Here is a 15,120-nt window from a genome sequence, read left to right on the forward strand (position 1 = left end):
AAAAATACGGCCTTTGGCGTATAGAATTTTTTTCGGTTCAATAATAAGGTAGCGCTGGTTATTAGCTAGGCTCCCACTGCGGAGTGCGGATGAAGTCTAGTCACGCCTACTCAAAATTCAAAACCCACAAAAGTGTAACCCGGTTTTAAACCCGAAACCCGCAAAAAATTGTACCCGGTTTTTAAAACGAAACCCGAAACCCGCAAAAAATTGTACTAGGTTTTGAACACGAAACCCGAAACCCGCAAAAAATTGTACTCGGTTTTTAACACGAAACCAGAAACCCGTAAAAAATTTTACCCGGTTTTTAACACGAAAAACGAAACCCGCAAAAAATTGTACCTGGTTTTGAACATGAAACCCGAAACCCGAAATATTTTAACCCGTTTTGACTCCTTGCCTATAGCATGTGGGCGCCACTGAGTAGCAGCAGACTTTTGAAAAGTTCACAAAATATTTATATTAGCATTTTCCATACATGGTAAAATTTCAAACTATTTTGACTCTTTTTGAACTTTTTATAGCCTTGATCATTTATTCAAATTTTGTAAATTATTTTTCAGTTAGAAATTCATAAAAGTTTTTCATTTCATAGCTAATATAAGAAATTTGAATAGAAGGTTCCCAAGATATACCACATTATCTAATCCGTATTTTAAAATTTAAACCACCATGTGTGCTAGTAACAGTTAAGGTCCCATAACACCAGACATTTTGGAGGTGCGTAAAATATTGAAAAATATTTTGTCGGCAAACATTTTCTGATGAATTATTTTCCCAACAAAATATGGTTCCGATACAAACCACTTTCAGTCAAAATACAGTTCCGACAAAATATAGCCCTTCAACATTTGGGGCCCACCGAAATTTGTTTGATGCCAGTCCATATCTTATCATACCTATATCTTAGTCTGTGGTTCGTGGCCACTGGCCACAATCATAAGAATAATTGTGTACATGATGTAGTTAACATCTTTAAACGACAAAAGTGTTTTTTTTATTTTTTCGAAAATAAATACAATTTATTACATATTGATAAATAAAATTATTTTATTCTATCCTTAAATAGTCGGTATTAATAAAACTAACATGGGGAAAAACCGGTTTTAGACGACGAACTAGTCGTACTCTTACCAGGCGCAGAGTATAGACAGATTATTATAGTTTTGAACTTTTAAGAGAACATTACGTTACACAAATATTTGTTCATTGTTGTCTGTCTTATAAGTGCATAACATAACAAATTTTACGCTCAGCAGATCCCGTTTAGCTTCGTTAATTAAAAAATTAGAGTAAATTGACCTCTTAAAAATTTTCAAGGTAAGATCATTAATTAGGGCATCTCATAGATTTTTTGTTATATTTTAATTTTTAAGCGAGTGATGAGTATTTTAAGATATACAAACAAATTACAATAACACGTAACTCGTTTACCCAAAACCCCCAGAGCTACGCCACTTAGTAATGTTGCACCTACGTCAATTCAGATAACGTTTAAATGTAAACGCTAAATTGTTCATAACATTTTAATTGTTAATTACACTAAACGCATAAATTGAATAACATTTAAATTTGTAAAACGTTTAAATTCATAAATTGAATGACGTTTATATGTTTAAAACGTTCAAATGCATACATTGAATAACGTTTAAATTCTTTATAACTTTAAATAGTTATTCGATCATAACGTTTAATATTCATATAACAGTAAATGGTATTTTTTTTTTTTATTTAAGTCTGGAGTAGTACTTATTATACTAGACTATAGTGGGGCCACTCTAAGAGCGCTACTCCTTCGCACTCCGCATTGGGCTCCGCGGTATTTCTCCCACTCTACCACCTAGTTGCCACCGTAAATACACGGGAATGCGTGAGAACGGACGAATTTTGGTCGCCGCCCAGGAGCGCTCTTACAACGGCCTGAGTATAGACTAAGTAACATGGTACATTTTGGTAGGAATTTAATGAATTCAGAGTTATAGATTCATTTTAAATATATACCCATTTTTAATATAACATATCTAATTTGTTTTTTATTGATTTGCATTTCTATGTTGATATTCCGTATACCTAAATTTAATAGGTATTATGTTATATAGAGCTGGGGTGGCCAAACTTTTTTTGATTAAGATCTACTGAGGGTAAATTTTTCTTTTTAGGATCGACTTATGTAAAAAATTATTTTATATTAATAATAGACATACTTAAAATAAAAGTGTAAATAGTTATTTAAAGTGAGTGTTTCACATTAAATTTCTAAATAATTTAAAAATGTATTAACATTGTAATGTTGATGTAGAATAGTGCCGTTGCATATCATGGGCTGTTAATTATAATCTCGGTAATAGTTACCAACTTCTAAACGCGAAGACGCTGCTCTAAATGGTCATGAGAAAGTATAGCACGGTACTTATTCAACTTTAATAACTTTTTTGTGAAAAAATGCCATTTAACACTAAGAGGTTAATCTGAAATCTGTATTTAATAACTGTATAGAGGTACTAAATGACAAATTTAAGTATAACAATAATAAAAAAATCGACTTAGGATCGACTTAGAAATCGTCCAAGATCAGCCAGTCGATCGACTGTTTGGCCACCCCTGAAATAGAGGTTGGTGTACCTTCTCTCGTTTCACCTTTCACCAATACCTGTTTATAACATTTTATATGTATAGATACCTTGCACCCATTGAATGTTACATCATTTTTAAGGTAATAAATTACACGAAACGATGACAATAATAGGCCCGGTGTAGTGTTGTCACGATAAGATCCATAAATCGACCACCCGAAGAACACACCACTATACCTTTAACTACACAGGTATCCCGGTGAGACACACCCATAAAAAAAATGTGACTGTAATAAATGAATTTAATGCATACGCATTATCCCCATACTTTTTTTTCAATATTTGTATACTATATGGACATAATAATGTTACCAACGATTGAGATACCTCAGCTCCGATCGCCAGTCTGGTACGATCATTCTCGCTAGAATAGTATACTGTACTCCACTCACCAGTGTCCTAGCTCGAATATTCCGTGATAAATAATTATATATATTTGGTGTACTAATATCGTCGTATTAGCGGTTACTACGGGTTCGTCTAATTTTTTTCACCAAAACCTTGCGTACTTTAAGTTTTAGTTTTTTTGAAAGTCCTTATATAGACCTATAATAGCTAAACCTATTATTACAATTGCGTGCGTAGAGATATTGTTTCGAATCAAAATGGACGCAAATGGCAGTTCGGCTGATAGTACGGTAAAATAGTAAGCTTCTTATAGCAGTAAGCCGCATATTACCTAATTCAACCACTTTCGTCAAAATGATAATTGTATTTATGTATTCTAGTTGCTAATTTTACTTACCTATATGTTAATACAATGCTTAATGCTTAAATAACGCTTATTAATAAGAGTCAGTCAGAACTCAGAAGCATTTTTATTTCTTTATTATATAATAGTATAATATAGGTACTTAATAGGTACCTATAGTGTTTAACCTATAATAGGTAGCTATAAGTATAAGTTGGTAGCAGTTGTAGCAGGTATCAAAATTGTTGTTGTATATTATTTATTATTTAGATATTTTTTTAATTTGAAATTATGTGGTTATATTTCAGAACAACACTAGCTACAGCCAATTTTCAAAAATGAGTTATAGTACTTAGTTAATATACTACTACCAGTAGTCAGTACTACCTATATCTCCTTATTGTACCTACTATAAAAAGGGTGGGCTAAAAAATATATATGAATTCTGCTGTACCTGTATCTAATATTTTATGGGTTTAACAGGTTTGAAAATTTGCTTTTTTCCAAAACGTATATTGCCATCGTATAATTAAGTGAAAACATGTTATTACCATTTCGGACCAAAACGCTATTGCTATATAGATATTGGGACAGTTAAATTTTTGTTTCACAATATATCGTTTCCGTATGTTTTTTTCCAAATAACGTGTTATTGTCATAACCTATACTGAATATATAATATACAATCAAAGGCTGTTATTAGAATCGTCCCCTAAACCCTCCACTAACTTTAGCAAACACATTTAACGGCCATAATATTGTAAAGTTTTTGTTATTTACGTATTACAATGCTGCCTTTAACTCCGTGTTAGCGGACACTTAAGTGGCAGGTTTTTGTGTCTGTTAACGTACTTAGCAGAAAGAATTGCATAGATGTGCCAATGCTAGCTGCGTTTTAATGCATTGGGGACTAAGTGGATATCAGCGGTGTTTTTTTTTTCGTATAGGTATTTTTAATTATGTGTTTAATTATATATTTATATTATGTAACAATCTGTATAAAATAGCTTTACAATAAGCACAATATACGGAGGGATAAGTGGGCTAGATTAACTTGATTGAAAAAGCTATTCAGTAATAGGAATTCATGACGTGGGTGGCAGTGGTTAGTCGACTAGCATGTCATGGCACAATTATAATGAACTGTTAATTATTATTTTTATTTATGTCTGGCTGTAATCAAAGTGTATATTTTCTTGGACTTGAATTTAATATTTCATTAGGGTTTACGTTGATTTGGAAAAAATAATTATTTTTAATTCATGATTGGTAAGGTAAACTACAGATTGTCAAAAATAAAAAAAAATTTGACTTATGTTCAAATCTCATGGAGGTATACATTTTTAGTGATTTGTATAGAAGAGTGCATTACAATTTACAACATTTTATATTTTACCAACGTAACCATTTGTTTTAAAAAAGTCAAAAAATGTTTACATATTCTGTAATAATTACAGAATTTACTAAATTTAATATAAACTTAAAACCTAGTTTTATAATTAACTTTAAATGGTTATTTTGAAGAAAAATATTCCTATTAAATTGTCATAAAATGGGAATTTTTCATTGGTTACTAACAAAAAACATTGATTTTCTGCTTAGGATGTGACAGAAATGTTGGAGATAAATACTATGTCTATATGTAGCAATAGCTTTTGATATAGCTGGATAGTCTTTTTTAGGAAGCTTAGTTTGTTGGGTCATTATTTTTAAAAATTGTATCAGTGTAATAATCTGGCTATTAGGTTAATAGTCTAGACTATTGTGCAGGTAGTAGGACTGTAACGCGAGGTAGATCTTCAGATTGTTTGATAAAATGTAGACTCGTTTGATAATTAAAGATGTGTTTTATTATAATGTACTGGAAGCCCTCCCACAGCTTATATTGTCAACTAAGGGCCGTTCTTACAATGTCCGGTAAAGTGTCGGTTATCGCTAACCGGATGATAACAGATTTTATTATTGGCAGAATTCCGCCGGTTAAGTGTCGGTTAACTTTATCCGGAGGTCGTTATAACCAGCCTAATTAACCAGCTTAATTTATTCTATTCAAAATACAGTTTTTGATAAAAGCTGTTTTTAAATTATTTAAATTTGAATTCAAACTTTTTTCAAATTGTGTTAAACATGCTTCTCTGAGAACCTCCTTACTATTGAATATCCGACTGATTTCCTTTTTAGCCAACCTTCAACAGTAATTCATGAACTTTCATTTCTCTTACTCGTTCATCAAGTGGTAAAAGTAGCGGCCTCCCCTCGAGTTTACGAATTTTGCATTTGTTCATTTGTTTGAAATGGCTCCAGATATTACCAGCATACTTGTTTTACTTATCATGGAGAACTCAAAATCCATGATTACGAATATAGCAAAATTTGTTATTATATTTCAACATATTAATTATATCCAAATGCTAAACACACTTTACAAATTAGATGTTGTAGTTACAATTTCATCGATGTTTTTTGCAGTAGATTTTATATACACATTATTACATAAGACAATAGACGCTTCTGCTTATGACAAGATATATTATTAGGGTTAGGATTTATATGCTCTAAAAACTAATAAATATTCCCTAAAAAATATGCTGATATGTTGTAAAAATTACTTAAATATGCTCTTAAAAAAGCTGTAATATGCATTTATAAAAAAAATTAAAGTTAAAAATGTTTATTCAAAAAATTAGTGGTAAAAAAAAATATATATAAAATACTAAATATTTAAATTATAAGTTTATATTATAAATTTTATGAAACAAAATCGGCCAATAAGACGTCTTGTTTTTCCAAAAACGTAATTTTATTTGGGATAAAACTAAAATGAGTTTTTATAAAAATTAAATTACCTTCTAATGTTGATTCTTGCACAAGTTTTTTTACATGTTTGATGGATACTGCATCTTCTACATTTAACATATTTATAACTTCGCAAAATTTTTTGTATTGCCGCAGTAATATATCGCTGCTTCTAGCCATGTACTCCATCTGGTAATTATAGGTTGAGGAGGTAATGGTATATTCCAGGAGCATTATTTTTAAAAATGAATACCCTTGAAGGTGCTTTTAAAAATATTTTCTTCCCATTTAAAATCCATTTGATTATTTAGACATAAGGACAAATTACTATAAACACTACCTATTGACTATATGTATAGTTTGTGCGTACAAATTGTATATTGTAAAAACTGATAGTATAAAAATTGTTCTCGTCCGCTATATCACGCGTGCTTAACTTTACGGCGATTGAAAACAGCATCCATGAGCAAACTATCCGTCAAATGTTTAATACTAATAAACTATTACAAATAAACTCAAAAATATGCACTAAAAATCCAACATTTTAAAATAATCATTACTTTTAAAAAATCTTCAAAATATGCAAAAATATGCAAAATAAAACTAGCATCTTTTTAATCCCCAGTATGTGAAACATATTTTTATCTTACTAAGCTATCTTTTGGACTCCCCAAAAAAATATGCAAAATGCTACAACATCCTAACCCTATATAATATTATGTATGCTCCTACTGAGTACTGACTAGTACTATAAAAAATAAAAATAAAAAGTTTTACTTAAACATTGGTTGTAGTGTTGTACAGTTATTCGTATTCAATCGTATTCAATCGTTTTCTAATTGTTAATTGTTATCAATATTAGTGTTATTATCTCAATCGAAATACACACGACTCACGATTTATTACTGTTTCATATTATGCGTCCCGGTATGCTCGACCTAACGTTACGGAACCGACGATACGTTCCACCAGTCGAAAATCTCTGCTGTTAGTTTTTCTGTTTTTTTTTTTTTTTGTTTTGGCGTTATCATTGATTTTATATCTCCGCAGTAAACCGAAATTTATTTTTGTTTAGTAAATATAATAATATAAATAATGTAAGGTGTATACACTATTTATGTTTGATATGTATCGTAATGTTATAGTTGTATCTAATTTGTAATAACGAAATTTTATGCTAAGTGATAGGCGTAAGAAAAAGTAATAAGTATGTATTCGTTTATATATTTTATATTTATAATTTATCGGTAATATTAGGCTTGTGGCGATGGAGCATTTCAAATATTTCGCTGTAGTGTGGTTGAATTGTTATAAATCTACACAATATCTAATATCTATCCTAATGACCCGCCTGTGAACGCCAATGCCCGAGTGCCGAGATTGTTATATGCTGTTGAAATATAAATCCAATTGGGCATCTTTGTTTTATTTTTTTCTATTCGTGTTGTATGAGTGTAATAGGGAATGTTTTGTTGCTATTTTTTATTAGTTCGGTTCAAATTCTATAAATTGCTAGTCCATTTTATCGTTTTATAGTATGAGTCTTTAATAGTGAACATATATTATGGTCAAGCCTATGTAATGTAGACTATATCCAATTAGATGTTTGATATATTATGTGCAGACCAATGTTTTTGTTTTTATTGTGTTTTATTAGCAATACTTACCTATAATAATTGTATTATTAAATTGTGTTTTTTATCTTTACATTATTATTACCTATTACTATTTTTATTATTTTGTTTTTATTTTTTGTGTGATTTAGTGAGTATTTGATTGAAATGAATCCTGATTAAACTTAGACAGCAATCACTATCACATTATTATTATTATTTTCCATTAAACCTAGTGTCTTGAGGTTTGTGTTTAGTTTTATTCGATATTACCTAATTATACCTATCAGATGTATATTTATTAAAATATATTTTGTAATACTTGAATCTGTAGTAAAAATTCAATATGAAAGAAATGCTTGGTGGATGCAGCGTATGTTGTGATGATACGGGATGGACTGAAAACCCCTTGGTGTATTGTGATGGCCCTAATTGTAACGTTGCTGTACATCAAGGTAAGTTTGCTGTCATTAGCACAGTAGTTGTCACATTATTAAAAATTTAATTAATTTTTTGATACCCTTTAATGTCAATTTTTATAAAATTTTCAAAATACCTAGATATTGTTTAATATGTTAAAATCTTATAACAGCTTGTTATGGAATTCGGATTGTACCAAAAGGAGAATGGTTTTGCAGGAAATGTGAAGCGTTTAAAGAAAAATCTATTAAAGTGGTTCGTTAAAAAAAATAGACTCATTTTAAAACTCCTTTTAGAATGTAAGAAAACTGTGGCATTAATTTCAGAAATGTGAACTATGTCCATCTAAAGATGGTGCTCTAAAACCTACTGAAAATGGGAACTGGGCTCATGTTGTATGCGCATTGTATATACCAGAAGTTACATTTATGGATGTTACTACTATGGAACCAGTAAAATTGAGTGCAATACCCCGAGACCGCTTTAACAGAGTAAATAATATTAATTTTCCACATATCAATTATTTTGGTCTTAATAGGGCTTGAACTTATCTTTAATTAGTTTCCAACTGTTGAATAGATTCCAAAATAAATTTTTTGATGTATTTATAATTTTATGTTATTAGATGATAATTGATTACTAAATTATGATGGATGTTTATATTTAATAATTAAAATGGTTTGAGTATTTCTGCATGTTAATGGTAATGTCTAGTTTTTTTTTTATCACCAATCATAGTTTTAATAAACTAAATTATTTAATTTAATATGTGGAAATAATCATTAAAACATTTTGATTTAGTGCATTCATTAAAATGTATTAATATTTTATTCGATAATGGTAAATTCATATATTTATCAACTGCTGTTTTTAATTTCATAATATATGTACCAAACACATAATTTTTTTTCTAATTCCAAATTATGCATAAACAATTAAATATGATGAAAATTTTATCGTTAGATCTTCATATTAGATATGAATATAATACAATTTAAAAAGTTTTGATTGCAGTTTTGATGACAATCAAAATGTTCTACATAATAAAATTAATTCTAAGTTTATTAAACATTTAAATGTTACAAGTTACTGTGTCTATTAAGAATAAAATAATATCTATTTTTTATGTAGCTTTTTCGACTCAGGCTTAAGATATCTTTGTATATTCAATAACCATTCAACATAGGTTATTTATTATTTTGTATAAAATTACAGGATTTCAAAAAAATATCGGTATTACAATTTAAAATACCGCTAGCCCTAATTCAACATCAAAATGTTGTCAATAAGATAAAACCCCATAAAAATGTTCAGTTTTGTAAGTTAAAAATGTATAAAAACTATATTAGATCAAGTAAATATAAATACCTATGGCAACAAAAATAACTTTTATGGTGTTATAGGTGATAAATAAAAATAATATTTATTCAATTTTTAAGATAATAGTGAAAAATAATAATTGATTTAAAATCGCCATTATTTATTTAAATTATACACTAAATTGTCTTTAAATGTATTAGTTCATAATGTAATGATTTTGAAGTTTATGAAAAAAATATTATTCAATTTTTAACTACTAATTTAGGTATTATAATTGATTAAAATTAATTAAAATAACTAATTAAAGTATATTAGTAAACGCTTTGTAGTAAAAGAAAAAAAATGATAGAAGATATAAATAGTATACACAAATGAATGCTTAAAAGCTTTATTAGATTATTGTTTTAGACAGTTTTTGCATGGCCCATAGCTTAATTTTTACACTTATTCCTTTAGCTTATTTAACAGTATTTATATTTTCTTGTTATTAGTTTTATAATATTTTTTAACATTCCTTATCTTCTGTTTCAAGCCCTTGTGTATTACTGTTGAACATTGTGCACACTACACATAGTATTATAATTAGTATATTTGAATTATGTTTTAAAACCACAAGTATATATTATGATATTTTTAAGCTGTAATGCCGAAAGGTAATAGCTCTTAAAATATAAGTAAATATCAATATATCATTTTTATATGTATTTATAATATTCTGTTTGATATTTTTAGTAATTAATTTATATTGTATTTTGTTTTCAGTTGTGTTATATATGCGAAGAAAAAAATAAAGGACAAAAAGTAACAGTATCTGGTGCATGCATGTCATGTAACAAATCTGGGTGCAAATTAGGATTTCATGTGACATGTGCTCAAAGTGCTGGGTTACTGTGTGAAGAAGCTGGAAATTATTATGATAATGTTAAATATGTTGGTTATTGTAAACATCATTATTCCAAGTTGGTTAGTATTTATTATTTTTATTGTACACATTCATTATTTACAAATTATATATCCTATAATAGTTGATAATAATTGTATATTCATTACATAATTTATCTATTTTTTAGAAGAAAAGTAATAATATCAAACCCATTGCTCCTTACCGACCTCAAAATCAATCAGACAACTCTTCATCAGATATTACACCTGAAAAACAGTCACCTCAAAATATTGATAATATTACAGATTCTCAAACTTCAAAACCAAAACGAAAGTTGACCATCATTAACAATTTTGGTATGCTTTTTATATTATAATTTATTTTTACATGTTTTAATTAGGCATATTATGTAACATATTATATTTAAATATGCCAACGAACCAACATCAAAACAAAACAAAAAAATTGCTTAGTTAAATAACCTTAATAAATTATCTATAAGGGTAAAGAATTGATATTTTTGGTTTTTATTATATTTTACCTAACTATTGTATTCAAATATAATTCTACTTGGTTAAGTGAGAATAAAAATACCTCTCGGGTTGTGATCACCTATTTAAGTTTTAATTTTTCATGACATTATTGAATTTTTTTAGTAATATAAAAACTTTAAATTATCAATGTTTGTACTTCCTGAGGCTCGGTAACTATGTTTGTGATACACATCTTAAGATTTTTTCTGAACTTACTTATTTCATTTTGTATTTAGTTAAATACTCTTAAGGTGGTTGGAGCACACCGTATTTTTTGTAGTTTTAGACCAATAAGCGGAAGATTCGTTTATGTACTACCCAATGTCCGATTATTATTATTTTAAAAATATGTATGAACTCATCGTCCCCTTTTCTAGGTTATGTAGGAAACAGATTTTTGATTTTTGTATTCAATAAGGCTTAAAAAATATGTTAACTTTCTAAAAATGTATGAAAGTATTTTTATTTTATTCACTCACATTTAGTTTTAAAACATCATATATTTTTCCTACATAACCTAGTAAAAAAAATATCGAATACAGACATATTTTCAAAATTTAAATTGGGTCATAGGAAGTAACTAAAAAAATCTTTCTCTTATAGTTGTTTTGCCCCGATTTTAAAAACGGAAAAATTTAATTTGGTAACATGTGCATGCGCATGCTTATGTGAGACTTTCAGTAGTTGTTACAAGCTTGAAAATATCATTAGGAGTTTTTTTTTAATGATATTTGTTTAAACCGTCAAAACTATATTATGGGAAAGTTTGATGAGACCCCATTTAGGATCTCATGGTAGTCAATATCATGATATAACTAACCTAACATACCTATTTTATTATAACTACTAAGATAGAATGGGCTGGAAACAAAAGCCTAATCACCGGACTGATTAAGGTTATGAGTAGGCTTGTGTGTGTGTGTGTGTGTGTAGGGAGGAGATGAATGCAATTACGAATCTAGTGCTACCTAAATTTGTCATCTAGTTTACACAATAAATAAGGGTATCGCTAGATTCACACTTACATCTATTACCCCACATACAAGCGCACTCATAAATGCCAACAGCCACCTGTTCGTTTCCAGTTCATTCTATCTTAGTCTGTGGTTATATCGTGGTTAACCTATTAATGATTGTTCAGCCCTTCGTGATTCAATCTCTACAAAATTTAAAATAATAATATGAACAATGTTATTCTAATTATCTTGATATTTAGCTGCATTATAGATTTACACTTTTTATATCTGGATTGTTCTACTATTTTAACCACATCTATATTACATACACATATTTAATACTAATAATCAACTATTCTCAAAATCCCAGTTATCATTGGTTGAACAATTTATAAACGCTAATATGCCTTACATCATTGGTAAAAAAAATATATTCGTTTTTACTCGCTGCTATAGTGAAGTTTTATTTATTCCTGTACATACTAGTTGTTATGATGGTATATGTATTTACTTATCAATAATTAAATAATTATATTTGCTAAAAAATAATAAATATATTTACAATTATGTATCTTACTCAGGTGATAAAATTGCTAGTGAGAAAAAAGTTAAGGACTCGACAATTCGGAATGCTCAAAGTGAAGATCTTAGAGTGTCGGGACCGCATATTGTAACAACTCATCCGTCTGGAAATTTAGTTATTTCAATAGGAACAAAAGTGGAAAATAGACCAGCAAGTAAGAAAAATTACTCTGAAGATCCTGAGACTGAAATTAAACATTCAGCTAAGTATCAGAAAACAAAGAATACAATGAATATTCCAAAGTCTGAGGAAGATCAAAGCTCTAATGGCTTAAAAGTCACTGAAGAACCAAACTTGTATCGAGTTGAAAATAAAAGTACAATTATAAAATCAAGTGAGTTTAATATTTTTAAGAATATTTAAAATATTATAAAATATAATGATTTTTAGTATGTTAAATTCAACAAAAGTTTAGTATTTCATAATTTATTTATGTTAATGTTTAATTTGTTGTTTTAGGTGGATCAGCAGTAAATTTGACCCAAATTCCAGAATCAAGTACATTAAAAAAAGAAACCAGCGTAATTAATTCTCCTTCTTCACATAATAAACAAGTTACTAAAACAGAAGCAACCGAAAAAAAAATGTAACTAACACAATAACAACCAAGGTTTAATAAATAATTTTTACAATATTTTGTTGAAAATAGCACCAATGCTGCTGCTCCTCATATGTTAGGAAATTCGTTGAATCCATCATCAAGTATGGCACAAAAAATGGCAGATACTTTAAATGAGGAAATAGAAACACATAAAATGTTTAATAATGAATCAAATTTGTCTTCTAATGTACCTAAAAATGTCATGTTGGGCCCTCAGTTGCAGCGTCGAAATCAAAGGGCATCTCAAATTGTTCCTCAAGTTTGTGGAAATTAAATTATAGCTATTCGTATTATATTACATTTTTTAAATTAAAATTCTAATAATATATTTAATTTTAACTAATTTTTTTTTCATCGTAAACTATTTTGCAGGAAACATCACAACCCCAAGGGTCAGCTTCATCGTGGTCATCGTTTTCAAATGGTATTAATAATAATAGCCCTCAAGCTTTAGAAGATTTACTTGAAAGGCAGTGGGAACAAGGTGGAGCATTTTTAATGGAACAAGCGCAGCATTTTGATAGTATGACAATTTTCCTTATTACATATTATAAATTTTTTATTAAAACTGTTTTGTTAAAAAATTAGTTGCATCGTTATTAACATGCTTATATCAATTGAAGAGTGAAAATGTTAACTTGGAAGATGAACTAGCTAGTTATACAAGACGTCGTGATCACTTATTAGCCGTTAATGCACGTCTTGCAATTCCACTCACACCTCAAAGTAATTAATATAAACCTATATCTTTGTCCTTATTTTTAGTATATATTATTATTTCAGTATGTATGATTTACATGTATATTTTGAATTTAAGATAATAGGAACCGAGCACCAGCCCCTCCTACTAATAATCATACTGAAGCTCCGATTCCTATTCAACCACCAAGGTCAAATTATCAGCCCAATCATGGAAACATTGATCCTTCATTACAACATAGATATCAGAACCACATATCTCATAGGTACTAATCACAGTTATAGATACTATGGTTGAACAACGAGCAATTATATTAAGGCGCATTCACAGCTGCGTCGTATATCATGTCGTGTCGATCAAATCGTATTGTGATTGGATATTACTTTTTTGGTATCATGAAATAACCAAGGTGTAACCGAGTATACCAAGAATTGACTACTGCAGAACTTTTAAACTATTTTGGTTACCAGTCGTAACCATATAATAACCAAACCCTCGCACAACACGATACACAACGTAGCTGTGAATGCGTCTTAACAGTGCCAAATGTTCTTATCAAGTTAAATATATACAAATGTAGTATTCAAACTAAAAAAAGTCGCATCATACGTATAGCGCACCTTAATTGTTCTATATTAGCTCTCAATCATACAACCATAGTGTCTTTATCCGTGGTATTAAAAATATAAAAGTAATAAGAATACTAGACATATAATCTAACATGTTTAAAGAATATATTACAATTTTTCTTACATTTATTTTACAGACATCCAGCAAATCATTTGTCAAATAATATTCCCTCCAATGTAGTCATCCGTGGAGGTGTTGTACAAGAGCCAAGGTCTGACAACAGAAGACAAGTCAACCATAATATGGGGGGAGTGTTAAACTCCAATCCAATGTACCAAGCTGCTCCACAACAACCTTCTAACATGGCTGTAAGTTAATAAATTAATTAATTCCATTTGTTTAAAGATATATCTTCCTAATCATAATAAAAATTGTTTCTTAGTTGCCTCGTCATCAGATGGGTATGGATGGTCATCCAAAACATAGTTGAGAACAAGTTAATTGCTCGTGCACACAATGTACTTCACTTCTAGCTGATTATGTTTGGAAACGTCTCACTTGAAATTTAACTTAATGTCTATACTTAAAAAAAATGTTCTTCTTATTATTCTTAATGTATGTTTAAAAAGGTTTTCAAGTTCATTTTAAGATTAAACGGGATGGATATATTTTTTTTATATAAATAGAAAATGTCAATTGTCATTTTAAATATACATAAAAGAAAAAATGAAAATTTGAACTTAAACATAATGATATATGTTAACATAATACATATACCTAGGTCTTGAAATATTTACTATCAACATTATCAATTTGTAATG

The 15,120-nt window shown here is 28.8% G+C and overlaps 2 protein-coding genes across 3 annotated transcripts in view; one reads left to right on the forward strand and one right to left on the reverse strand.

Moving 5' to 3' along the window:
* LOC103309313 overlaps window positions 1–6,309 on the reverse strand; it is a 12,284-nt gene extending 5,975 nt beyond the window's left edge. The window contains exon 1 of the mRNA XM_029485091.1: window positions 6,171–6,309. Within this exon, the coding sequence (XP_029340951.1) occupies window positions 6,171–6,309 (139 nt within the window). The remainder of the gene's footprint in view (window positions 1–6,170) is intronic.
* An 871-nt stretch (window positions 6,310–7,180) lies between these two features.
* LOC100575168 (protein AF-10) lies at window positions 7,181–15,120 on the forward strand. Of its 2 annotated transcripts, XM_003244201.4 has the most exons (15): window positions 7,181–7,327; window positions 7,886–7,978; window positions 8,068–8,188; window positions 8,326–8,408; window positions 8,480–8,644; window positions 10,236–10,436; window positions 10,544–10,712; window positions 12,427–12,762; window positions 12,888–13,014; window positions 13,078–13,288; window positions 13,402–13,552; window positions 13,618–13,755; window positions 13,847–13,994; window positions 14,496–14,667; window positions 14,742–15,120. In XM_003244201.4, the coding sequence occupies exons 3-15, from the start codon at window positions 8,080–8,082 to the stop codon at window positions 14,787–14,789; spliced, it is 2,058 nt and encodes a 685-aa protein (XP_003244249.1). In that variant the 5' UTR covers window positions 7,181–7,327; window positions 7,886–7,978; window positions 8,068–8,079; the 3' UTR covers window positions 14,790–15,120. The 2 variants fall into 2 exon arrangements, with proteins under 2 accessions (XP_003244249.1, XP_008182663.1); XM_008184441.3 differs by lacking the exon at window positions 7,886–7,978.

Source organism: Acyrthosiphon pisum, chromosome X (genome assembly GCF_005508785.2).
Source record: "Acyrthosiphon pisum isolate AL4f chromosome X, pea_aphid_22Mar2018_4r6ur, whole genome shotgun sequence".
In the NCBI taxonomy this organism is placed as follows: domain Eukaryota; kingdom Metazoa; phylum Arthropoda; class Insecta; order Hemiptera; family Aphididae; genus Acyrthosiphon; species Acyrthosiphon pisum.

Excerpts from the sequence above, each read along its gene's own strand:
- LOC100575168 (XM_003244201.4), top strand. The coding sequence starts at position 8,080 with ATGAAAGAAATGCTTGGTGGATGCAGCGTATGTTGTGATGATACGGGA. Across the intron at positions 10,713-12,426 it reads GACCATCATTAACAATTTTG|GTGATAAAATTGCTAGTGAG; the intron begins GTATGCTTTTTA and ends TATCTTACTCAG. Across the intron at positions 13,995-14,495 it reads CAGAACCACATATCTCATAG|ACATCCAGCAAATCATTTGT; the intron begins GTACTAATCACA and ends TTTATTTTACAG.